We start from the raw sequence: 25,211 nt of genomic DNA on the forward strand, positions 1-25,211 counted from the left end.
TTTCTGCCTTGTAGCTATTTTGTTCATTACTGCTAGAGAGAATGAAATGAGAAATCAATTTGGCTCTTTCAGAAACTTATACAGTCTGCAGGAGCAAGCTGGGGAGGAGCTCTGTACGTTGGCTTTAGCAGCCCCTCAGTGCCCAGCTTCTCTGCAGCACTGGGGTGCTGGTGGGGCACACATGCTGCTGTTAGACCGAGAAAATCGTCCTTTGGCGTGTACAGCAACTTCTGAATTTGGAGGGAGAAAGGTACTGGAGAAACTCCTGTTTGTGAAATATATCACACCCTAGAAAAGCAGAAGTAACATTGTAATGGTCAAATAGGGGGTTTTGTTTGTGGGTTTTTTGAGTATTTGATGTCTTGAGGAGGTCAAGATTTTCCTATGTGCCTAACCCTATGTTTAGGAGCCTCCATAGGTAATCTAATTTCTCCAAAGCCTGCTGAACTCTAACCATTCCCCTGTGTGTCACCAACTGCTGTTGAGCCTCCGAGTCAACTGTCCTCCTGAGGTACCAAAATAATTGGCCTCAGACGTTCAGTGTGATAGCTTTGTTTGTTACATCCCTGCACCGAGCCAGGTTGAGTGAAGAGTCCATCCCAGGGACAGGGCCTGTGGCATGAAGGTCACCTGGGAGAAGTGACATGAAAGGGAACGAGTGACGAGGAGGGTGCTGGCAGCGTGATGCTGCACAGGGAGGACAGGCTGCAGAGTCACTCGGGGGAGAAGCCCAGGCAAGTGGGGAAGGGTCCTGGTGCTGTGCAAGGAGGAGCAGGAGCTGGAGGTCTGCAAAAGGTGAAAATGGGCCTGGAAGTCAGTACTGTGATGTTGCCTGAGAAAAGGCTTAATGGCCTAAGATGAAGAGCTTCGATTAGCTTCGATTGCTAGGCTAATATCAAAGGGAAAAATTAGTGAATCAAAGATGGCTGGAAGAGGCAGGAGATGTCCTTGGACTTCAATTCTTCTTCTTGTCTAGGTTCTACTAACACCTGCTCCCTGTAACTGCCTAATTCTGTTCCCACTGATTTGTTTAAAAAGAACAGGAAAAATAGACTTACCCGCTGCAGGCAACATGATGGTCACACTCTCACGTTAGACCTGCAAGCTGGTTTCCTATACTTTTTATAGCCATTAGCAAAAACAGATTCCCCGTTCCCCTTTCAAGCCCGGCTCCACTAAAATTGGTGCTTTTCTCTCAAAGTAACTCCTGCCTCCTGCCATGGCAGTGTCTGCTAGCGAGGAACAGCTTTGGGGAATAATTTGAAGCTGTAAGAGGTGTGAAAACTAGGACCACTTGGGCTCCTTTGTGTGTTATATTTATTTGCTGATTTGAGGTAAAAATCCATGGGAATTAGGTAGAAGCTGCCCTCTTTGCTCCTCCCCATCGTCGTGCTTTATGTGACACCAAGGTGCACAGCGGCGTTTCCCTGCTCTGTATTGCTGGTGGCTAATGCAAAGCTGCTAAATACAGTGCTGGGTCCTTTTACCCTGCCAGCCAGGTAGACGTACTGCAACTGCACCCAGTTCACAGGGGGAAGCCTTTTGATTAAAAAAAAGGAGAACAGCAGGAATGGAAATGGGAAGGAAACAGCACAGTGCCATGGGGAGCGGCTGCATCCGTGGGGGACTTTTGAAGATGCGGCTCACGTCAGCGGTGTTTCTGCTGCTGGAAGAAAAGAAACACAAGCAGCAGTTCTGCCTACGTGCTTAACAGTTTGAATCCAGTTAAAAAAGGATCTGTTTTTTTTCATCTTGTTCAAAGTGGTTTGAAATCAAAACCTGCTGCTCTCTGAGCCGAAGGAAAGGCACTGGCTTTACAGGGGTTTAACTGGGAGAGGGATTAGGTGTTCTCTCAGTGGGTGTTAGTTAAAAATCCAGGTGAACAACTAGAGGTGCAGTGTGACAGTGCTGGATGCGCTTCCCCATTTGACACCTGCGAAGTAGGTAACCGTGAGCTCCCAGCTGTCCCCAGCCCCTGGGGAAAGCAGAACTGCAGTGACAGAAATTGTCCTCAATAAGCCTTTAAAAGGATGGTTGTAATTACAGCCCGGCTGGTTGAATTTGTACTGAAGGAAAGTTGTTGAGGTTTTTTTCCTTTGCCTCTTCAGAGGAATATAGCACAGGAAAGAGGAGGGAGAGAAACAAGGAAAGCCATACCTGGCTCCCGGCTGATGGAGCAAGCCAGATGGAGCAGTGCGTGGTGGTCTTCTCCCTTGCCCAGGAGGTTGGCAGTGTCTCACCATGTGGAGGGTTGCTTTGGAAGGGAGTAAGAAATATATTTTATTTAGATTCAGCACTGCTAAGAAAATCTGGGCGGGTAGGTGGGGAATTCAGTTTTGAACCACAGGAAAGGAAGATCAAGAATAAGGATTTACATGAACTTGATGAAGATTTTCCTAACAATCAGGCTGGTGTAAAGGTGGAAAAGTTTTGGGAAAGGAGCATCTAGGAGATGAGCATGTGGGAAAGATCAGAGGGAAGAAGGTATATAATTGCAGGATATGCTGGGCAAGAAGCACATTCAAAGGAGGACTGTAAAGGGATGGTGGAGAAAGGAGAGCTCTTCAGGGTGTTTGGGCCTCTTGTTAAGCAGCTGATCCTGATTATAACATACTACTGATACCTTCGATAGAGATTTCCAGAAAGGTTTATGTCTTTCGACACAGTCCATCTTTAGATGCCCTCTATTCTGTAGGAGGCAATTTGCTTACTTTTTTTTATTTTTTAAAACCAAGGCAATTTTACATTTTTCATACTGCCCTGCCTGACTTTGATTCCTTGTTGAAGATTTTTACTTGGTGCAAAGCACATTCTCCTACCTCAGTAGCTTTCCCTGAGCTAGCTCCACTGCTCTTGGATACCTGTTGAACATGGAGTACTTACCAAGGATAATTAGAGCAGTATGTATTCTTCCACTTGTTCCTTTTAATGAACATTAAATAAATATATGCTGAGATACCATAATTTCATAGTTTTGAGAAAGGAAATAGTGTATTTCTCGTGATTAAACTTTATATCAGATATTTGTAATTGAAAATTTAGCAGGCAAAGATGTACTTATCTAAGAAAGAAGGTCTCTGGTGAGTTTGGATCTCCTGACTGTATTAAGCTGTTGAACATGTAAGAAGCAGTACTTTCTCTTTTTTTCTTACAAGAAATAGTACCAGACTTACAAAATTCATTAAAAGAAATTTAGAATGAGATAATTATCACTGATCAAGGGAATATAATTATACTTTACAAAGTAGATATACAAATCTCACATCAGTGAAAATTCAGTTAAGAGCAGAAGAGACCAAGGGTTTGCCCAGCCCCAAATCCTGTTTCCATGAGAAGGAATATGCATGTGCACAAGGACAAGTAAGATCGCAGCAAGCTTCACGCACTTTTTAGGTTAGGGAATTACCAGATTGTCTTGTAGTTTCTCTATTTAGTAACCCCACATGTATTTCTCTTCCAAGTCACTTGCCAAGTGTCTGCCAGAGCCTCTTGCATCCACCACGTCCTTCGCCAAGTAGTTTCACTGGCCTAAGACCTGTTCCATGAGGAAACACTTCCTTTTGCTTACTTGGGAGCTTGCTCCTGTTTGCTTTGTTTGATGGCCCTTAGATCAGTACCGTGGGTCATCCTTGTAATTTCTTGAATGTTTTCCATCTCCAATATATCATTTTAGAGAGAATGGGATGAGAACTACACACAAGGATTACGCGGAAGTATCAGGGTTGGCTTCTCATATGTGTTCAAATGATTTGAGTTTCGTGGCACTTTAGGTGAGTGTGTGCGTGTAATATAATTTGTTTGACCCCAAAGAAAAGCCAAGAGACTTTTCACTGTGTTAGAACTAAAATCTATAGGTCCCTGTACCAAGTTATAGCACTGAGTGATACCATGCCATAACATCATGCGATATAGTTCGCCAGGACTTCCACAGCTTTACATGAAACCAGCACTGAGTCTACACATGCCCTGAGTTTTAAAACTGATTACTTCGCAGACAACTCTTTCCATTGCTAGCAACAAGGAACAATCTCTGATAGAAATAAGGTGGTCCTGTAAGTGATCCCAAGACAGCAGTGGCCGTGCATGCTGAGAAACAGTTCCTAATTATCAGAGTATAACAGCTCTTAAAAGCCACTTCTGGTCCCATGCTTAGCAAGAAAAGAATTCAAGGTATGACAAGAAGTGTGAAGAAATGAAAGAAGGAAAACAAAGTGCAAGGAAAAGGAGAGTGGGGAAACAGCTCCCTAGAACATTTGATTGATGGAGAAAAAGAGCTGAACATGTAACCAGGCTTGTGTATGGCTGTGCGAGGAGTTTGCCTTCACAACACTGCCAGCTGGGTTTGATGCCAAATTTTCATTTTGCTGCTTGACTTAAAGTCCCAGCTTCTGGGGACAGGTGACTTACAAAAATACTTACTATGATTCAAAAAGAGAATGAAATAAATCTTAAAATTTTTAGTACTTGAAGACATTATTAAAATTATATCTAAAAGGATCTTTGAAAGCTAAGCATATTTAGAAGGTAAATGAAAAGAATCCAATGTTTAATTTCATTAGAAAAGATATTTTAAAAATATCAGGTTCTTTTGAAGCCTCATACCTGATTTGTCAATGCTTAAGTTTTTTAGTAATTCATAAAATCTGGATAATCAGCTTCAAGGCATTTTCACTTTCCAGGGAAGGCAGTTTACAGTGGCATGGATGGGAAGAAAATAAACAAAGTCTAGTAAAAAGGCAGGGGGAAATTTCAAAGCTCAAGCCAAGAAGAGAAAAAAACCTTTTGACTCAGAAGCAATTTCCCCATATAAAGGGCAGAATTTTGGATCTCCTGGGTAAATTATGGTGATTTTGGCATGCATTTGACCTTGTAAAAAATCAACAGGGGTGGTAAATCCAGCAGTTCAAAGAGACTTTGGGCTCATTGCAGTTATGTTCAGTGTGGTCATTTATGCAGAGTAAGTCAGTCCAGGTGCTGCTTGGAAGTGTTGGCCTTGCCATGTAGGCACTGTAGGAATATCTGAATACCATGGTACCTTCAGGTGGGCTGAGAAGAGCCAGCAAGACTTGGGCAAACATATATAACATCCACCAATTCTGCCTGGACAAAGTGTCTAGAAATTTTCCCAATAGTCTAATTTATTATTGCCCTAATAAACATTCTCTGCTCAGCAGTCAACTTTCCTATTTGCTAGTCAACAAGAGCCCATACCCAAAACCTGCTCCTGCGGCTGGTGCTGGTTGCTCACCCAGCTGGCAACATCAGCAGAGCAGAGACAGCAGCGGCTGAGCTGGCCCATCCGCACCATACTGGGGCTAAATCATGTACGCTGGACCATGTGAAGCTGTTTTCACCGGTGTTTGTTATTGCTTCAGCTGGTGGACTGACTCATTCTATAAGACATATTTCTTGGAAGATTAGTGCATAAACCAGGACCCTTATTAATAATCTGGAAGTATCTTTTGCTTCCTTATTCTCCTTCCCAGTGGGAATGTGGGCTGTGAACTGTGACATAAAAAATGTCTTAAAACCTTTTTTTAAAATATCGCCAACGGTATATGTGTACATATATTTGTTCCATGCGTTCTGTATTTTCCTTTTCCAGGTTTTAATTTCAGGGGCAGCATTTGTGAGAGTTTACTATTACCTTTTTCCTTGAAGCATTTAGCTGATATCAGATTTGGTAGCATGCATAAGATATGGCCTTAAAACAAATTAATCTTTAACATTTATTCTTTATTTCTTTTCTATTTTTAATGCCTTACAAAGGAAGATATTTTTACAAGTATAATTATATACCAATAATTGTAATATTCCTGATCTTTTTCCTAATGGGCACAGAATGGCTAATATGGCTAAATTATCAAGCCAGAATAGGATGAGTATGAAAAACGTGAGATGGTTTATTAGAATTCCATATTTTATATTTGCTTTACTTCTCCTAGGGCAGGAAACTGAGAACATATAATCAATTTTCTGTTGCAATCAACTTTTTTAGGGGCAATTGTATTGGACTATATTCAGGAGAGAACAATACTGAAAATAGCATGTTTTTATCCAGTTTGAGAGACATTATCACCTTGATCACTATAGTGAGTTTGGGTTGCTTCATCCAAAAAAGAAAGATTGTAGTGGGAATAGACATGGTCCAGAGAAGGATAAAGACCATGACAGAAGCATGGATATGCATATTAAAAAGAAATGCCCTGAGTAACAAAGGAATCATGTAACGGTATAGAAAATAAAGAAAAATATGAAGAAGTCAAGTTCTTTTCATTGAAAAAGGGCATTCTTTGGTTTTAATGCCATCTGCTGAAAGTTGCTAACCCATTGAGAAACCACTGGGAAGATATTTTTGGACAGAAGGTTGACCAGGATTCAAGAAAGGACCAATCATTCTTTTGGTATAGCCATTTTTCATCCATTGCACTTAAACCAGGTGTTCGTATTGGCTCTTTTTGTTTCAGCACCTGCATCAGCATGCCAAGTGCCGGGTCCTGCACTTCGGTCACAACAACCCCATGCAATGCTACAGGCTTGGGGAAGAGTGGCTGGAAAGCTGCCTGGCTGAAAAGGACCTGGGGGTGTTGGTAGACAGCCGGCTGAACATGAGCCAGCAGTGTGCCCAGGTGGCCAAGAAGGCCAACAGCATCCTGGCTTGTATCAGGAATAGTGTGGCCAGCAGGAGCAGGGAGGTGATTGTTCCCCTGTACTCGGCGCTGGTGAGGCTGCACCTGGAATACTGTGTCCAGTTTTGGGCCCCTCAATACAAGAAAGACATTGAGGTGCTGGAGCGTGTCCAGAGAAGGGCACCAAGGCTGGTGAAGGGTCTGGAGCACAGGCCTTATGAGGAGTGGCTGAGGGAACTGGGGTTGTTTAGTCTGGAGAAGAGGAGGCTGAGGGGAGACCTTATCGCTCTCTACAACTACCTGAAAGGAGGTTGTAGTGAGGTGGGTGTTGGTCTCTTCTCCCATGTAGTTAGCGATAGGACGAGAGGAAATGGGCTCAAGCTGCGCCAGGGGAGGTTTAGGTTGGAAATTAGGAAAAATTTCTTTACGGAAAGGGTGGTCAAGAATTGGAAGAGGCTTCCCAGAGAGATGGTGGAGTCCCCATCCCTGGAAGTGTTCAAAAAACAGGTAGATGTGGCACTTTGAGACACGGTTTAGTCTAGTCTACCCTTGATTGGTTTAGTGTGGATTTGGTAGTGTAGGTTAATGGTTGGACTGGATGATCTTAAAGGTCTTTTCCAACCTAAACCATTCTATGATTCTGTGTTTGCCCTCTTAGCAGCAAATCAGTACTGATTCAAGACCAACACCACACAAGGCAGTGAATGATGCATGATGTTGGTTCCTTGGCAGAGAGAGGAATAGGAACAAGAATAGGTGAAATAAGAAATTCAGGAATAATTTCTGGGATTTAGTATGGGAGCTGGCCTAGTCACTGCAGGCAAACCGATTTGAGATGTTAAGGGAAAATTATATACTTAGCTGACACTAATTATTTCATTCCCTCATCAGTTAGTTTAAAAACGATGGGATTATATGTATAATTGCAATGTGCTCCTCCCATTAGTGGTTCCCTTGCAGTTGGGTGTGGGGAGTCTCTGCTCCCCTCCAGGTGCTGTTCTTTGCCAGGTCCGCTGCCCAGCATCACATTCAATTATTCATTAATGGTTCTTTGCAAGTGTTGAAAGTGTTTCCATCGGCTCTGTAATATGGTGCCCTCTTGTGACCAGTCCAAAACCAGTAATCTCACACCAGTAACCAAAATGTGTAGGATGTTGGATTTCATGTCTTATCTGCCTTGGTATTCAAAAGCCTGAACTCAGGATGATGGCCATGGCTCTGCCAGACTCCTTTTACAGCTGGACTTCAGCACAGTCATACTTCGCCAGATGCATCTGAAATGATAGAGTAGCATAAAAGGGAATGCGAAATATTGCACGCAAAGATAATTAAAACTTTATCCAGAGCTGTATACACAGAAAATTTTCTTGTTGATATACAAAGATCTCATTCAATCTGTACTGAAATTTCTGTACTCTGCGCACGATAATAACAATGAAAATGAAAAACAACCACTTCATATGTTCTTTCTCTCCATCACAGCCACTAACAAGTGTAGTTTGGTTGGGGGCAAAGAGAAGGAGGCAAGGAAATGCACAGAGGAATTAAGAAAGCAAGCTGTGGGGTCACATTTTAATGAAAATTTATTCATGGATTCCTTTTCTTCTCAGTGTCAAATGGATTATTACATTTATGTGTAACACTTTGGGTTATGCACTCCCCTGTGTGAAGCTGAACTAAATGAGGCAGATAAGACCCGGTGCGTTTTGCAGAGAAGAGAGAGGTCACCGAGCGATGCTGCGCTGGCCTGGGGGACAACAAGGGAGTGCTTGGAGCAAGGGTACCTGCTCGGAGCAGGCAAGGTGGGGACGACCAAGCAGGAATGGTACCTTGGGCTCTCATACGAGCTAGCAACTACTACGACAAAAGCCCTGGAGGTTTTATACTCCCGATAAAGTCTGTGCCACTGTGTGTTTGGGGCTGCGCCACCCATGCCAGCCACATTATGGACCTGGGATGAGCTGATACACGCAACCTGTTGTCCACACTTTGTTTTACTGTTTAGATGCATGGTGAGACCATGAAAAAATATGTGGGATGTGGATAAAAGCCTCAGGGAGCGTTTCCTGGGAAATCAGTTTTTTAGGGTTAAATTGCTTTTGGCCTGTGCTGAATGTGGGAAGTTTCTGGCAGGGAATCAAAGGGACGAGTGTAATCTGGTATCTCCAGCTCTCCAGACTCAGGTAACCTGGGGGTCATCTGCACTTTTCCTGCTATAATGTCTAGGGTTTGAAAAGCACATGGCATGAGCACAACTGCACAGGAAAAGAAGATGGCAGAGAATTTCTGAGGAAGATTTCTCAGCTCTGGAATCCGCCAAAGTCAGCTCAGCGTGCTGCAAAGTCCCACACTGCTGTCAGTCATTACAGAGAGATAAACTGAGGGCAGCAAGCAACAAGCTGTACGTTTTTACTGTCGTGGTTAGGATTTTGCAGCAGTTTTGTAATTGGGATGATTTGCCCTGGATGGAGTCAAAATGGATTTACTCCAGAGGATTTCTCATTCTTTTTTTTTTCCTAATTGTAGTGTTTCCCTTCCCCCCCCCCCCTCCATGACATGTTGTAAAAGCATGTAGAAGCAGAGAAGAGGAGTTATTTGAAGTTGAAACGAGTTCTCTGTTTCTCACATGGACTTAGATTTTCATGCCTATGCCACTAAACCGTGAGCTGAGCCTACAGAGTTCCCAGATTGGAGCTCTTTGAAGCAGAGTTCAGTCTCACAAATGAGAGGCAGCAGCAGAATTGTACCTCGTTTCAAATTTGGGACTGAAATTTCAAAGGTTTGCTCTGCCTGGATTTCAGGCTTGGTGCTGAGGTCTTCTCTCAATGAGATCGAATAAGAGGTTTTTTTGAGTTTGGATCTTGAAAGATTTGGGATCAGACAAAAAAGAGAAACAGACTGGCATTACTGATTTTTATAGTTTTAAGTTTTCCCAGGACTCAGCCTTCTTCAAGCTTTTGACAAGTTAATTTACAAGCCTGCTAGAGATGCACGTTGATATGGGAATTTTCCTGAGCTATAATTGTGTTTTATTTTACTAGTACTACTGTGAAAGCGCTATTAAAACCACTTCTTGCATAATAAAGCACATTCTATCACGTTGCACTTACTTAATGTACCAATACGATGCGTTATACAGCATTTAGCTAAATTACGGTAAATCACCTATTTAAAGAAGTTTTCCTTTCAGCCTCTCATGTGAAAAAAAAAATGCTGGAAACAGTAAAAGGATAATGACCCATAATGCCAGAAAGATAAAAATGGGATTTCAGTTGTCTACTGGAATTAAAGGCTGTAGGGATGTTGTTAAAGGCAAGCTGTTCTCCGTCCCCTGTTGCTCCCTCGCATCAGCATCACAAAGTATAACAGGCTCTTACTTATTTCTGCACTGCAGAGTAGCAAGGCTGAAGAAAAAGGAGTTGCTGGTGGAGGGCGGGTGGATTGAAGACAAAAAGCAGGGAGCTGTGACAAGTTACAAGTGCCAAAGTCTATGAGGACCTAAGGACCAGCTTTCACTAAGGGTGGGGTGAAGCTGTGGGCATGGAAATGGAGTTTTGTTGTCGTTCACTACTCGTGCTCCTTCCCTCCCGCTCTCTCTGTTAGCCCAGAGCCAGCTTTCTGCAGCACCAGGGGACAGGGGATGGGAAGCCTTCCCTGCTTTTTCTCTCTGGGAAGCAGCTCGGTATCAAAACAGGCTTGGCTCCTGCTTTGGCGAGGGAATTTCAGATTCAGTTGTTTATGGGTACATGCTATAAATATCAAACAGATGCACTGCAGCATGTCTTGAAAGAACAACAGATCACAGTATTAAATGCATCATCACAACGGTCGTCTTTTCCACCTGAATTTGGGATTGCATCTGTCTGGACACCTGAACAGGCTTCCATCAGGGACTGATTGTGCTTTTATTTTGCATTATCTTCTATGTGGTTAAGTTTTACAGAGTCAGGGAGCTTCATGGTCCTACCATTTGTTAAACATCTATTCCCTGTGCTTTTCTGAGGAGTAAACCATATCTGCCCCAGGGAGTGCAGGTCCTGGGGGGATCACTCTCCTTGCCATGCAAAGGTATGTGGCTCCAGTTAGACAGATATTGTCCTAAGTGGGTCAATAATCCTGCAGGCCTACTAAATAAGATACAATTTCCCCTTTCATGAAAGCAAACTATAATAAGTATTTCTCTAAGCCTGTCCCGGCTCATCCTTCTCCCTGCTTATATCATGCTCAGCCTTTTTCCTCTTCTTTGATGCTTCTTGTTAATGTTTGCTATTTTTTTCTGACAGTTTTTATTTCCTCTCTGAATTTACCCTGTTCTGTCGTTTTCTTCTCTGCTTCCATTATTTCCCAAAACCTCATCTCTCTTTCTCAAAACCAGTCTCTGAAGATAGCAAGCCTGTGCTGTACTGCATCTGGCAGGATTAAGGGGTTTTCTAAGGTCTTGGTCCTGTGCACAGCAACCTGTTAACCTCAGCTTGTCCTATTCCCTCCCCTGTGTCACTCAGAAAGTACTTTTTCTACAGGAAATAATAAGTCCCCCACAGTTTACTTTCCATGTGAGATGCTCATGTGAGCTGTGTGGATGACTGTACTTAATGTATACGCCTGGTGCTTTGCCTGGCTCTGACGGGCTGTTCTCTCCCCTCGGGGTTCTGCTGTGCGTGGGCTCGCTTGCGGGTGCGAATGCCGATAGTCACAGCAGCGAACACCCCCACTGCCAAGCCCACAGCCTGCCCGGGTACCCGGTTCAGTCGTGACGCCGTTCCCACAGAGACATACTGTATTTCAGTGTAAACTGGCAGCCTCCCCTGATCCTGCAAACATGGCTAATCACTATAAGCCAGTATTTTTTTTTTTTTCCCTGTGTACCGCAGGTCTGCTGTGGGTAATCCGGGTTTGCTTTCTCCAGCCAGACCCTTCTCTTTGGCCCCCGTGTGTGTGTGCTGGGGGTGAGGGCTGTGCCCACCCGAGGGGCACACCCACTCCTTTCCCCACCTCTGGTCTTCATACACCGTGCTGGGGCTCAGCCGGCCCTTCAGAAAACTTGTTGGGATGCTAAACAAGTAGAAGATTTTTTTAATTGTAATTCCACTGCCTCATCCTCATGTATATTTCCAAATGAATACAATTGTAGTACATGTTGTTGCCAGTCTAAAAATACCAACTCTGTCTGAAAAAACATCTGTCCTACTGTTGCAACCTTCCTGCCCGTTATCTTGTTAGATGGTAAGTGCTAACCAGTTGTGTCTGATCAATACCTGCCTGGGAGGACTCCAAGGAACCCTCGGCTGCTTCAGGTGCTGCCGTGGTGTCAGCAAAGGGGGGCTCAGCCTGGCTGACTGCTGAGTGACGCCCTGCACCACGGCAGGCAGGGCTGCAGGGCTGGCGGAAGGCTCGTCCTTCAGATGTAAGATAAAATTCTAAAGTTCTGACTGCTTTGGGTCATTGAAAACCCCACAACAGCTTTTCTTTTTGGAAGAGAGAGGGTGATAAAATCAGGCTCTTGACTCGTTTCCAGCTGCAGTGATTGGCTTCATCAGGTTGAACAGAATCCGGTGTTTTCACTTCTTGCAAAGCTCAGAGGCCTCTTTCAGGGTTTCTAACCCCGCTGTAAAGCCCATCAGATGCAAACTGCCTGCCAGCTGCCGCGGGTCACGCCTGAGGTCAGTTCTAGCAAGGACCTTCCTACAGCAGCAGGGATGAGAAATAAGAGTGCCAGTGCTCTGCTGGTGGCCCCGTGAGATTCGCTGAGCCAGCACAGAGCTCCATCCCAGCAGTGCGCGTGGCCCGGCGCAGAGCCACCTCAGTCCCCAGGGAGTGATGAGGGCTCGCTCCCGAGGGGCGTGCTGCCATCTGCTCTCTTGACACAGGATAATTTGTTTGCCAGCCTTGCTGGTCACACTGGTATCTGGAGGCTCATTTATCTGAAATGGTTCAGAACAACTTCAGGACTTAAATTTCCTTTATTCACCAATCTTCCTTAATCTTAGGGTTTGAGAACAATAATTCCCTCAACGCTGACTTTCATCAGACTGAGACTCATTCAATTATCTTTCATGTCTGTTGATCTGAATCTGCAGGACTTGAGAATTTGCCTTTTCCTCCAAGTCTGTGGATCTAAATGACTGGAGCTGTCCTAACAGTCCTGGTACTACCTTCTGCCTTTCACTGACCTTTACTGCTGACTTGCTGCATGTGAATTTTATAACTTTTTTTCTCTGCTTTTCATTTGTCAGTTGCTAAATTGATACAAAATTACAATTTCATTAAAAATATTTTTTTACAGCTGGATTTAAATTCTTACTCCTTCTCATATTTTATCACATAGTTCTACTTTCTGCTTTCCATAATCTCTGACAAATAATGAAAATTCTCCTCAAAAGCATGTGGGTCCTGCTATTATCTTATAAACCAGTCTCTCATCTGTGACAGTGTGTACTTACTTAGTCTAATCAGAGAAGCTGTACAGCCATAAATTTGTGAGCACTGACGCTAATGCAAATCTGTGTGCCTGTAGCTGGATGTAATTCCTTCAACTTCTTTGCACTGCCAGCACTCAAACTTACTCCTTCTAGAAGTAAAATTGTTCCAGACCTTCTTGTCCACTGTGATGAGCTGCTTAGTCTGGTGCCCAGTCTGACAAATAGGAATGTAAAAAGAAGCAGTGTTGGCTCAGGCAAGTGTTCCTCTAGCCCAGTGTTGGGTCTCTAACCATGGCAATAGCTGATGCTGTGTTGGACTTGAGCCTGGCCCCTTTTAGTGGTCCATAATGAGGCAGCCCTGCATTAGGGATGATAGATGGTATATCCTGCCTATTTCCTTTAATATCTGTCAGTTTATCAGTTGTCCATGAATTTTTGTACTCCTTTGTTTTATATCATTGCAAATGATCCATGCTGTCTTGCTCTCTTGATGGTGTCCAGCATTTTGTTGGCTGTTTAGGCTGCCTCTGCATATTGAGTTGATGATTTGGAGTCCTCAAATGATACCAGGGATAGCCTCATGATCTTTCTCCTGAGTTTCAACTGCCAGTTCCATGTTCTGCATCATGGCAGCACCCATGGGCAGGTTTCCAGAGACCCTGTGCCTTTTCTGATGGTAAAGCCTTGGGAAGGGTTGGCCAGGTAGCATGCCTGAAAATGCAAAACTTGCACTGGGACCATAGTGCATAATACATTATCTTCTTAAGAGAAATCCTAATATTTTGTCTTGTTTCACCCTAAACAAGAGGCCAGCGGGCAGAGGTGCCAGGCTGAGCAAGCCCACGTATGTGCTGTTCCTGGTGAGGGCTCAGCAACTGCGAGGGACATGAGCTCCCTGTCGCTAGATCTGTTTTCTCTGTGTGCATATTTCCTGACTGAATTTAAGAAAGATGTGTACAAAGAAGCTGGGAAACTCTGACACTGCAAATGTATCATTGGTCTTGGGTTTCCTGATTTGCATCCGTTCTGCTTAGCAGCTTTTTTAAAATTTCTGCCAAAGATCCCCCATTCCTCTACACTCACTCTGTACAGCACTAAGGCCACTCTGTTATTTCTAGTAATCATTGCTTTTTGTAATCAGTCACTTTTGTAAGCGTGACTACATATCTGTGTCTGCACTCACAGACACATAATATATTGTACCGACCAGACAATTTCCTGGAAGTTGAAGGGGGCTGGGGGGGGAGTTGGCGAAGTGAACTCTGCTGTTGAAGAAATCCATTATATAATGGAATAAATGGCTTTATGCCTGAAAGTTACAATTTTCAGCATCATTTACACTGAACATCAGCCCCAAAGAAAGGCAGGTATAAAAAATGAGATACAGTGATGACCTTTATCAGCTGTGGTGACAGCTATAAATCAGGCTGCAAATTCTCATCAGCTCACTGGACAGAATTCATTACAGACAGAGGTTGCTGCATTTTTGTCTTTGATTGAGGTATGTCCCATTTAAATAAATGCTCTTGCCCTGGAACAAATCACACATTTCAAAACAAAAGTCCGAGAATATTATTCATTGATTCTATTGAGGACTAAGATAATGCAACTTACAGACCAGCTAAACATCACAGTGTTTTGCCTGGAATATAATGCAGATCAATTTGTTCTTCTCTTAAGCAGACCAATTTTCTGTTCATTAATTCAGATGCTGTGTTGATGGCTTGTATTGAATATAATAGCAAGATTTACAGCCCTAACAAATCAGCATTGCTTCATTTATTCTTCCTTACTCATACCAGAAGTACATGCAGCAGATTAGCACCTGATTTTAAACTTGTTACACTTTAACAAATAATGGGAAAGTCTTTCATACCCTACTTCCAACTATGGAGCAAGTTCTATGTAATCATCCTGAAGTTTTACGGTTTATTAAAGTGTTATGTTTTTTTGGAGCATAGGGAGCAATAAAAGTTTAGTAGCAATGTCATTATGGGCAGTAATGTAACTTCCATCAGTTCATGCATTGCTCAAGAAACAGCTACCAAATATTAACAGCCCCAGAGACTCATTAGATTAATAAGCTACTTTACCTGTGTACTGACCTTTGAGCTGAGTTTCATCACTAGTTTTTTCTGTAATTAGGAAATATCCTGAGAAGCTTACAATTATCCAAATGCTTTGCTGGCCATATTTAAAATGGGATTTTTCTGTATAGAGCTTAGTATGTAATTGGAAAACATTCTGTGTTGTTGACATAGAGTGATTATTAAAGCAGTAATCTTTTTCAAAATGTCTGGTAATTAGGTAATATTCTGCCTCTCAGCCTAGTTATTCTTGTTATTTCTGGAATACCTGAAAATAAAAATTTGGACTGTGTACTTTCCTCATATAACAAATGATACTTCAGCCTTAACGGCCTAAGGATATAAATGGACAAGGTGTGTAGGGAGCATTAACACCTTTTATTTTATCACCTCCTAAATTGGTGACATAAAGGCATTTGTTCAGTATCTGGACACAGAAGCTGGAAGTTGAAGTTGTAAATAAGTCAGTGCTGAATCAGACCCCAGAGATTGTCTCTTCTGGTATCTGGCCTGGGACAAGAGCAAATGCTTAGGGAAGATTTTAAAAAGCGAGTGAATTTCTCAAGGTGATAATTCAGGATATGCTTCTAAGTCCCTCACAATCTCAGGTTCAAGGGCTTTCTGAAAAGTGTCTCCCCTGAAGGCCTGTAATCTGAGATGGATTTTTCTTCCGTTTTTCTAATTCTTGTTTGGACCCAAATGCAATCCTGGCACCCGCTCTACTCTGGGACTGTGACTTCACAGCTTGTTTACCTTCTGCATGAAGAAATAATCCCTTTTATTTGTGTTGAACCTGTCACTGGCTGGTGTCATTTAGTACCTCCCAATATTTATTTTGGAAAAGGCAGGGAACGAGCATTCATTATTTATCTTCTCCATGCTGCTTATGACTTTTTTGACTTCTGTCCTAGTTCTGTTGAATCAGTTCTTTTCCAGGCTGAAAAATCTTTGTTTGTTCAGTCATAAGTCATATGGAGCAATATTTTAAAGTCCTGAATATAATCAGGCATGCTTATGAAAATGCCATGCCCTTGGACAACATTCCGGAACTAATGATAAAATTTTAATACTGTCAAATCCAAACAGGAACTCTCTTCATTATTCTGGTCTCAAATGAAATTCTTAATCTAATTCAGATCCTGCATTTTTTATTCAGGACTGAAGGTGCTGATAAAATTTATTCCATAATTAAAAGAAAGAGATATTTTAAGAACTTTGCCTATGAGTCTGAAGGGCTGCTGCTGTGATTTGGACACTGAGAATCTTAAGTCTCTCAAATCTTGTTGTTTGGACAGGATCATCTATATTGCAGCAACAGTTTGGCCTGACAGAATCTGATTCATCCCAAACTCAGAAAAGATTTTTTCTTCCTACGCTTACATATAAAACTGTGATATGTAGGAGGTGACTGTTTTTATTGATAGCAATAAGTAGAGTGTAGAAGCTTCTTGTCTGCACTTTCAGAGCATTTTACAAAGATGGTTAATGACTGTGATGAGGATTATCATCACCAATTTAGAAATTAAAAAACACTGAAACATGGATAAGGAGGAAGTATGATAGGTCTGTACACCAAAATTTTGGAAGAACTGGGTCTCTGGACCCAGTGTTGTCTTCAACAGGTTACCTTGAGCTGGGCAATGTACATCTGTTTGTGGTGACAATGAGTTGGGTCTGTGCTTTTATGAATCCGGTAGGATTTAAACTCGCCTTTAACTCATCCCAGGATAACCCATGGGTAATGTTTAACCATTCATGTGTCCTTAACACTTGTGGGATGCACGATGGTAGCCACCCTGGGGTAGCCACAGTGAGAGTAGGCAATGAGAAATTGCTTCCCTAGCTGAAACTGGAGGCAGAAGTTTGGTAGGATCCATCAGTTCTCAATTCTTAGTTCAGCCAGGTTGCAAAAAAACAGTAACCCTTCTCCTGTGTCAAGATCTCCTGAAACTTTTAATGGAAATATTCTTGGGGCTTAGGATTTACGTTTTATCTGTGGGGCAGTGCATGTAAGCACTGATCAGACTTGAAATTCAATTTATGACACCTGACAAGACCACAACCCTTTATTGTTGCAATGTTTTTCCCTCCTGAACCTTTGACCTGTCACCCAACCCTCATTTGGTGACTCTTTCATATGTCTACCCCAGTCTTTCTGTCAAGGAGGTTTTGAGCTTTGAGCTGGAGAATATCTCCCACCTGTAGAGCAGCTACCATAGGGGATTCTTGTCCTTGTCCAGAGGTCCTGAGTGCGAGGGTAATCCCAAAGTGCAATAGGAACAAGCCGTTTTGTCTTGTTCTATGTGAAAATGGTAATTTCTTTGCATGCATCTCCTTCCAGTATTAATTTGCAGGACAAATGGCAGATCTGGAAGATCTACACAATATTAGTTTCAAGAATCTGCTTTGTTAGAGGGTGATTTGCCTTTAACTTTCAGAGACTTTCTAAGCATCTAGCTTATTACACTCCTACAGAGACTGAGGATCTTGGAAACCTTTAAGCACAAAGAATATTTTTTGACCTTGTGTTTTCTTCTACGCTAACAATATAGCAAGCTGTGTATGTACATTCGAAACAGGTCACATGCTTGCATTCAGCTTTGGGCAAGTGTGGCAAAATAAACATGTGGCAGAATAAACATGTGACAAACACTAACCGTGTTGTTTAATGACTAACCTGGAAGCCACTTTAACATCACAGCAATGGCTGCATTAAAAAAAAAGTAATCTGTTTCTTTACAGGGACGTTCCCAGCAGTACTTTTGGTTCAAGCCCATAATTAGGTTCTACACAAACAGACAACTTCAGATTTCCGTAATGTTCTTTTCTTTTCCTCCTTGCAGATAATGAATTCATTTATAGAAACCAGAATGGCACAGTGATTCTGAGGAATGTTGAAACTCACAATTCAACAATATTAATAGAAAACAAAAAAATTGTAAGTATTTTCTAATGCTAGCAGATTTTCACAGTTTTCTTGCAGTTGGATCAGTAAAGCAGAAAATGACTTGGGTTTCAACTTCGTATATTGTCAAGGAGAAGCAATACACCAGTAATACTATGGGCTACGCAATGACTGATAATATGAAATTGAACTTCAGCTTTTGTTATTATTCTGCAAGCTCAGTTTCTTTCATACTACAGGAAAGTATCATATAGATATTTGAAGCTAGTCTTGCATATCATACATAATTGAAAGATGCATAATTCTCGTCTTAGCATGCTTAATAGAAATGACAATTGATACAATTTACTGTCTGTTGGTAGCATTCTCCACATTCCTACATGCAAATACTTATGTTTTAATTTGTGGATTTGCTGTTTTTTCTTGCCTAATGGTTGAAATGTAATTTCAGTGTTGTTAATGAATAGGGTTGATGAATGGAAGTGGAGTTACATATGAGAGAAACCCTAAGAAATTATTGGGAAAAGAAGTTAGTAGGTGGCTATTAAAATGAGTGAAAAGAAAATAAATTCACAGCTGATACAGAGTATTATTTATAATGATGAAAGTGTTTTTTAGTATTGTTTTTTGTAGTAGATGAAGCCAGCACTGTGGCGGAAGTTAGTACATTAAATGTGAAAGTGTTTTCAATATTTTCTGTAAGAAGTTAATTTCCGAAGTAAAACACACTTATATTTGCTCCAACAATGAGATATGAATCACATCATCCTGGTAAAATTGTCACTTATGCAGTACCTGCCTAAGGCTTTGATTAACTTGAGGTGTTTTTGTTGTACTGTACCATTACAAAACTACAAAAGCAGAGGATGGCTAACAGAGACTTATCTTAATGACCCAAGATCTGCAGAAAACAGCTTTAGAAACTCAAAAGCTAAAAGTAAATCTACAAGAAAACTATAAAACCACATTCCAAGTTGACTTTATTTTGCAGTATGAGTATACGACTCATACAAAGCTCAAGTACAGTATTAATTCTTTTTTAACAAGACAAAGAATTTATCACTGAATTATTATTGCAGGATCCAACCTAAAACTTCACATGTTGCCATTTAACCTTCAACCTTTGCTGCATCACATAAGCAGTCTTCTTTTACCAGAATGTAACCCTTTTCTTTACAATTCTGTGAAGGGTAAAGGAATGAGCTGGCCTCCTTTAATGTCAAGGTTTGTTCAAGTCAAACTGCTTCCATTTGGCCACTGTTTATTCCCCTGGTTTTTAATTTTTTCCCGTTGGTAAGAAAAGCACATTGTTACGAGATAATCCTACTTTTTCATGCCATGGCCTCCCTGCTGCCGGTTCTACCCTTGCTCCTCTGCCCTCTTGGTAAATAAATCTGCAGAACACCACCTCCACATTAATCCAAGAAGTCCCGACACAAGAGCCACTGTTACACCTCATCCAGGAATATTATCTTCGTCCTCTTCCTTCCCAGCCCTGGGTCAAAAAAACTTGCTACCTTGGCATGTTTTCCTTTCTCCATGTTATTAATATAGCAGGAAATAAAATCTGTCTTCATGCTGACAGTGCTGGCTGTCACACTCCCCTGGCACCCCCCATCCTGATCCACGCTGGCCCTTCAACCCCTTTAGGTTGCCCGGAGAGGTTGTAGATGCCCCATCCCTGGAAATACTCAACGTCAGGTTGGACAGGGCTCTCAGGAACCTGATCTAGTTGAAGATGTCCCTGCTTATTGCAGGGAAGTTGGACTAAAGGTGCCTCCAACACAAACTATTCTGTGATTCTATGATCAGGCCCCTCTGCCTTTGGCTGTCCCCTGGGTGCCCCGTGCACAGCCTCCAGCGTCGCTGGCCTTGGGGAGCACTCTCCCAATGGCATGCTGTGCATTTCCCTGAAGCCCAAATTCCCCCTTCCAGTTTGGTCCTCGGGAATGTCTCAAGGACTCGCATCCAATTTGTTAAGTGCGAGGATGAGATTTAAAAGGCAGTGGATGAGCGGCGTGTTAGTGGCACCTCTCTCTGACCTTGGTGAGCCAGCAATGTATTATATGGAAACACGCTAGAAAAGAGAAGGGATGTCTGCACTATACAAATGATAAGTGGAGCAGGGAAAAGGTAATTCCTGGCAAGTCTGAGATATTTTGGCATCTCTTCTTGTTAGTAAGAGTTACAGTGCAGCTTTTTGCAGAACCCAGGTCAGCGTGCGACTGGAAAGCTATATCAGCACAGCATCCCAAAGACTTTTTTAACTGGGGAAAATGGGATAGTTTTCCCCAGTGTTGTCTTAATTGAGACAAGTAGTAGTGTCTCTTTATAATAATTTGCTCCAGCAGGTATTTACTGTTTGTTATCTCCAGCGCTTTGGCCAGTGACTGCAGGGAACGAGAGGGAATTAATAAACTGTCATCTATCAGGGTTTTCTACTACCTGCTGCCCACAGCTGCCCCACCAGCCACTGCGCAGTAGGTTTGTAAGGAAAATTCTGTTTTTTTGACATAGCTGCCTGGTCTGAGTCACAATGCAGTTATGCTTTCTTCTATGGGAGCATATATGTGCCCACATAACGTGTCTGGGTTTTGAAAAGTGATGTATTATTTTTCAAGGCACTTAGTCTGTCAGTATTCTTCATCATTAGAAACATGGTCATAACAATTAGTTCTAGATGTTATTGGCTCACAAACTGAAAAATATTTATTTCAATGTATGATTTATTTTCTAGGTCTCCTTAAAGGCTATTCGATATGAAGTGTCACCTGACCGGGAATATGCACTTTTTGCTTTTGATGTTGAACCAGTAAGTAAAGAGATTCGATTTCAAAATATACAGCCAGTGCTGGGCTTTCCCCCCCCCGCCACTCCCCTTCTATGCCAGTAAAATGATATTTTAAATTAATTGCTTCCTATGAAACAAAGAAAGAAAACCCCTCACTTAGATGTTCTGAGAGCATGTCATACTGCCATCTAGTAGAGGAGAAAGGTATAAATTACACCGTAGAGGAAACACTGTCATTGCCAGGATTTTATAGTCTTTGGGAGGGGGATTGTAAGGACATGTCTTTGCTACAAGGATTTCTATTCCTCTTCTGTGTAATTTTTTTTCCATGGTGCCTTTTTCAGTCACACTATAAATTTCTTCCCAAGAACAAAAAGCAACTGTCAGTGGCTCCCACAACTGAAATAATACATTAATTATGGTGTCACTGTTCCCAGTGCTGCAGTTAGGGTTGAGCTATCACTTTCATTATAAATCCTTTTCTTCAGAGGGTTAGGTATAAATCATGTGTAAGAAATCACCGTTGGGTTACTACTAAGTTTTAGATTAGGGTGAATTTTCTACCAAACTTCAAAAGAGAAAAGTCTAATGAGTCATTTTTAAATGACTAAAGAATCAGACACATGGGAAGCAGTTCTTGGGCATGAATAATATTTATTTGCTTTTTAAATTCTGCTGGCATAAGACCTGAAATATTTGAATGATAGCTATGCTGTACTACTTGGATAAACTATAAGCCCCATACATTTTGTTTCCATAATCTAGAATTGCACCAATTCCTCAAAATAAAAATAATTCATTCACCAGCAACTGTAATTCTTCTTCCATAAAATAAATCTAGTTTCAGCTGCAAACCAAAGGAAATTTGTTGGTCCTTTAGGTAGTAGAGGTTGTGGCTCTGTTGCTTATCAGATTTCTCTGCTGTCGTCTTTGGAGTTATTCCTGACTCATAGTGGTATAAAAGTCAGGAGAACCATGCCTGGTGTTAGAAAAAGTTCAAATAAAACTGTATCAGAAACTTTAGGGGTAATTCATACAGACTTTTTGCTGGGAAATCATTGTTGGTGCAACTTCACTTACCTGAAGCTTAGCAGAGTTCTAGACAGAGATGGATGTGGAAGCGCTAAGTTAAATCTAAATGTGGGGAGGACAGCCTAATGGCCACTGAGCAAGCAAAGCCTTTGCCTGAAAGCCCTCCTGCCTTGTGTGCCAGGGGTGTTTTGTAAAATTAAGTTCTTTTAGTGGAGATTGGCCTTTGGCTGTGGAAGCCCTGTGCTGACACTGCTCAGATGCATTGTGCAAGCTGGAAGAGCCCCGAGTACGGAGGGCTTCCTCAGTTCCTCTGAGAACGAGATAAAAATTCCTATAACAAGAAAAATTATAATGAGAGAAAAAGTTTCATTCCTAAAAAGCAGTAGTAAGAAATTCCCTTTTCATTCTCAACCTTTACCTATCAAAAGGGCTGCACATTCAGAGTATCTGCAAGAAGCAAAGTTACAGAGGCTTTTGCAGCCCAGGCTTTGCATTCCGCCTGCAGAGGAACGCTTGATTCAGGCAATGGAGGAAGAGGAGGATGGGGACAGAAAGGGATGGACTGGTCACGTTTCCTCCACATCCTCCTCTCTACATTTCAGTGCTTGCAGATCTGTGGTTTTGGGGTGCAGGCAAAACTCTGGGGGTTTGGTGCTTTAGATGCTTGGCTGGAGAAGAGGCAGCAGCACACAGCCAGGCGCTCCCTTCCTCACACTGCGTCTTCTTCCAGAAAAGAAAACCCAAGGCGGCAATCTGGAAACATGACCTTTGGGAAGATTTCAGGATGTGACTAGACATATATTCAGTGTAGGAGAGCATTGCACATTGTTCAAGTATTCATATAGGAGATTATGATAGCAAGAGTTCCTGAAATAGTCTTCTGAAACAAAACAGAACAAAACAAAACTAACCCCCCTCCTTTGTCCTTTAAGATCCATGCTTATAAAGGATACAAAGTTTTTTTTTTTTTTTTTTTACAGAAGCATACTAATAGAGGGGTAGTAAGACTCATTCTTGAATATTGCATCCTTAAGACATGATAGGTGGCTCTTTGTTTATTAAAGTTGCAATAACTGTTAAATTACTTATCTAGTTTTCTTCTCACTTGGTATGCAGACTGTGGCTACAAATAATTGCATGTTAGTTAGCCTTTTACATTTTCTGCATTTCAAACTGTATTCTTGGACAAAATTCAAATTACACTGTTTTCTGCTACACAAGAAATTGATTAGCAAAGCCTTGGGCAGTTGTCCTTGTTGCAAAGTCAAAAGGAAATCTCAGGAAATGTATTGGCAAAGGACGTTTGTTTAAAGTTTAATTTCTACAAATACTTTCAAAAAAGAAACTTCTTGAAAGTATTGTATACTTCTTTTACAGGTGGCAGAAAGCGTTGCTTTATGTTTTGCCATTTAAAAGTGTGATGTACTGCCTTTTAATTGTTTGTGAGTAGAGGTGTTTTCATCTTTTTTTTTTTACACAATACAGTTGTGCTGCCTTTATATATGTGTATAATATCTTAATATGCATCATATGAATTAATAATTTATCTGGATTCTAATATGAACAGATTCAGCCTCTGTTTTTAATACTGGCTAGGAATAAACATCAAAAAAGAAAAGCATAGTTTGTCATTCAAATGAAGTGAAATATTTTTAAGAAAAATGCTACAAAGTCATTTCCTGCCAGTAATAGCGTCCTTCTGAGATTTTTCTATTTATTTGCACAGAAGCATCTCTGCTCAGTGTTGGGTCTGGGTAACAGCAGTGACATCCACATTGGAATAACACATCCCTTAACTGGCAGACACCTATTTTGTAAAGATGTTGAGGCAACTAATGTGTGTTTTCCTGTTGTATCACTTCATCGTCTTAGAGGATGATGAATTAAAGCGTGTTCCTTAAAATATATTTCTCCCAGGAAGCTTGGCAGGCGGTTGTGAGACTGGCGTGGGTGCATTGTGGCTAGTCAGGCTGTCAGGTTTCATTCTAAATGCTTTTTTGCAGTGCTTATATTTACAGAAGTTTAATCTTTCAGGCAGCAATATTCTGGGTAAGTCTTGTGCTAATAGGGAGCTTTTCTAACCTTGAACACAGAAGATTTGTTCTTCTTCTGGAAAGGTCATAGGGAAGGCGCCAGGCTTCTTTGTCTTTAAAATACTCTTGCAATTTTTCTGTTGGTTGGTTGGTTTTTGTTTCTTTACACTAGAGCAAGGCCCAACCTGAGGCTGAAACCACAGGGTGAAGTTTGGGGAAGGCTCTGGGGAATAAATACGCCCATAGAGAAACTTGGATTTCAAATCATCCTTCCCCAGATCAAGTGTGGGGGGCTCTGGCTACAGAGTTCAGTAACCCCAAAACACATAGGCAAGCCGGGGTCCAGCCACAGCACCTCAGCAGAAAGGGTGCAGGGGGTCAAGGCTGTCCCTGATGGTGTCAGGTCAAAGCCACTCTTGCCCAGCGCGTCGCTCCACCAGCATTGCCGGAGGAGCTCCGTGCTCCCTGCACACCTCCCGGGGAGACACGGAGGTCTCTGGTGTTTGGGCTGGAATCATGTTTGTGGGTCTCCTTGGTCTCCAAAAGGGATTTCCTAAATAGCCTCTTTTCCTAAACCACCTCTTAAACTCAGTAGCATTTCTGCAGCTGGGAGAGCGATGGGGTAAGAATAATGACGGCCAACCAAACCCCGCAGGCTTGTGTAGCTTTCTGTGGTTGTCGGAGTTTGCCAGTGGAGTTTGTGTAATGGTGATAAAAGAAATAGAGGAAAGTAAATGAGAAGAAAAGTGATTTTCTTGAGTGACATGGTGAGACATTAAATAGAGAATATTTAATTGCCTTTATTATGAATAGCTGTTGTAATGCAAGAGAGGAAATAAAGTGGCCGAGATTCTTCTTAAACCTATTTGTTCTTCATTTCCAATTTACCAGTCCATTACTGTGTTTGAGCTAGTTAAGAGCAATTACACACAGGAAATCCTGGCTGATTAATACGGACCAAACTGCTAAGTCTTCTGAACAACAATTAGGGCTTAGAGACTTTTATAGCTGATACAACAGATGCTATTACCTATTTTGCAGTTAAAGGAATGCATTTTTTTAATGCTGAAAGCTGCAAAGAATTAATCATCGTTGTAATTAGAGCAAGCCCAACTATTTTTTTAGAGTACTTTACGTGGTGAGTTTAGTATTTTCTTCCTGCCTTTTGCCACAGATCTCATGGGAGTGGTGGGACCAAAGAGACCTCAGAAAGACTCAGTCCAAACCCTGGTCTTTGTATTTAGAGCATGAATGAAAGGAAAAAGCATTATTTATAGAAAGCAGCATATTATTATTGGTGGTGTTACTATTTTTT

General features: G+C 41.8%; 1 protein-coding gene across 1 annotated transcript in view; it reads left to right on the forward strand.

The window, feature by feature from the left end:
- Positions 1-25,211, forward strand: part of DPP6 (dipeptidyl peptidase like 6) — a 425,888-nt gene that overhangs the window by 258,881 nt on the left and 141,796 nt on the right. The window contains exons 4-5 of the mRNA XM_075704683.1: positions 17,979-18,073; positions 20,778-20,852. Of these exons, the coding sequence (XP_075560798.1) occupies positions 17,979-18,073; positions 20,778-20,852 (170 nt within the window). The remainder of the gene's footprint in view (positions 1-17,978; positions 18,074-20,777; positions 20,853-25,211) is intronic.

The sequence above is a fragment of the Pelecanus crispus genome, chromosome 2 (genome assembly GCF_030463565.1).
Source record: "Pelecanus crispus isolate bPelCri1 chromosome 2, bPelCri1.pri, whole genome shotgun sequence".
Lineage (NCBI taxonomy): Eukaryota > Metazoa > Chordata > Aves > Pelecaniformes > Pelecanidae > Pelecanus > Pelecanus crispus.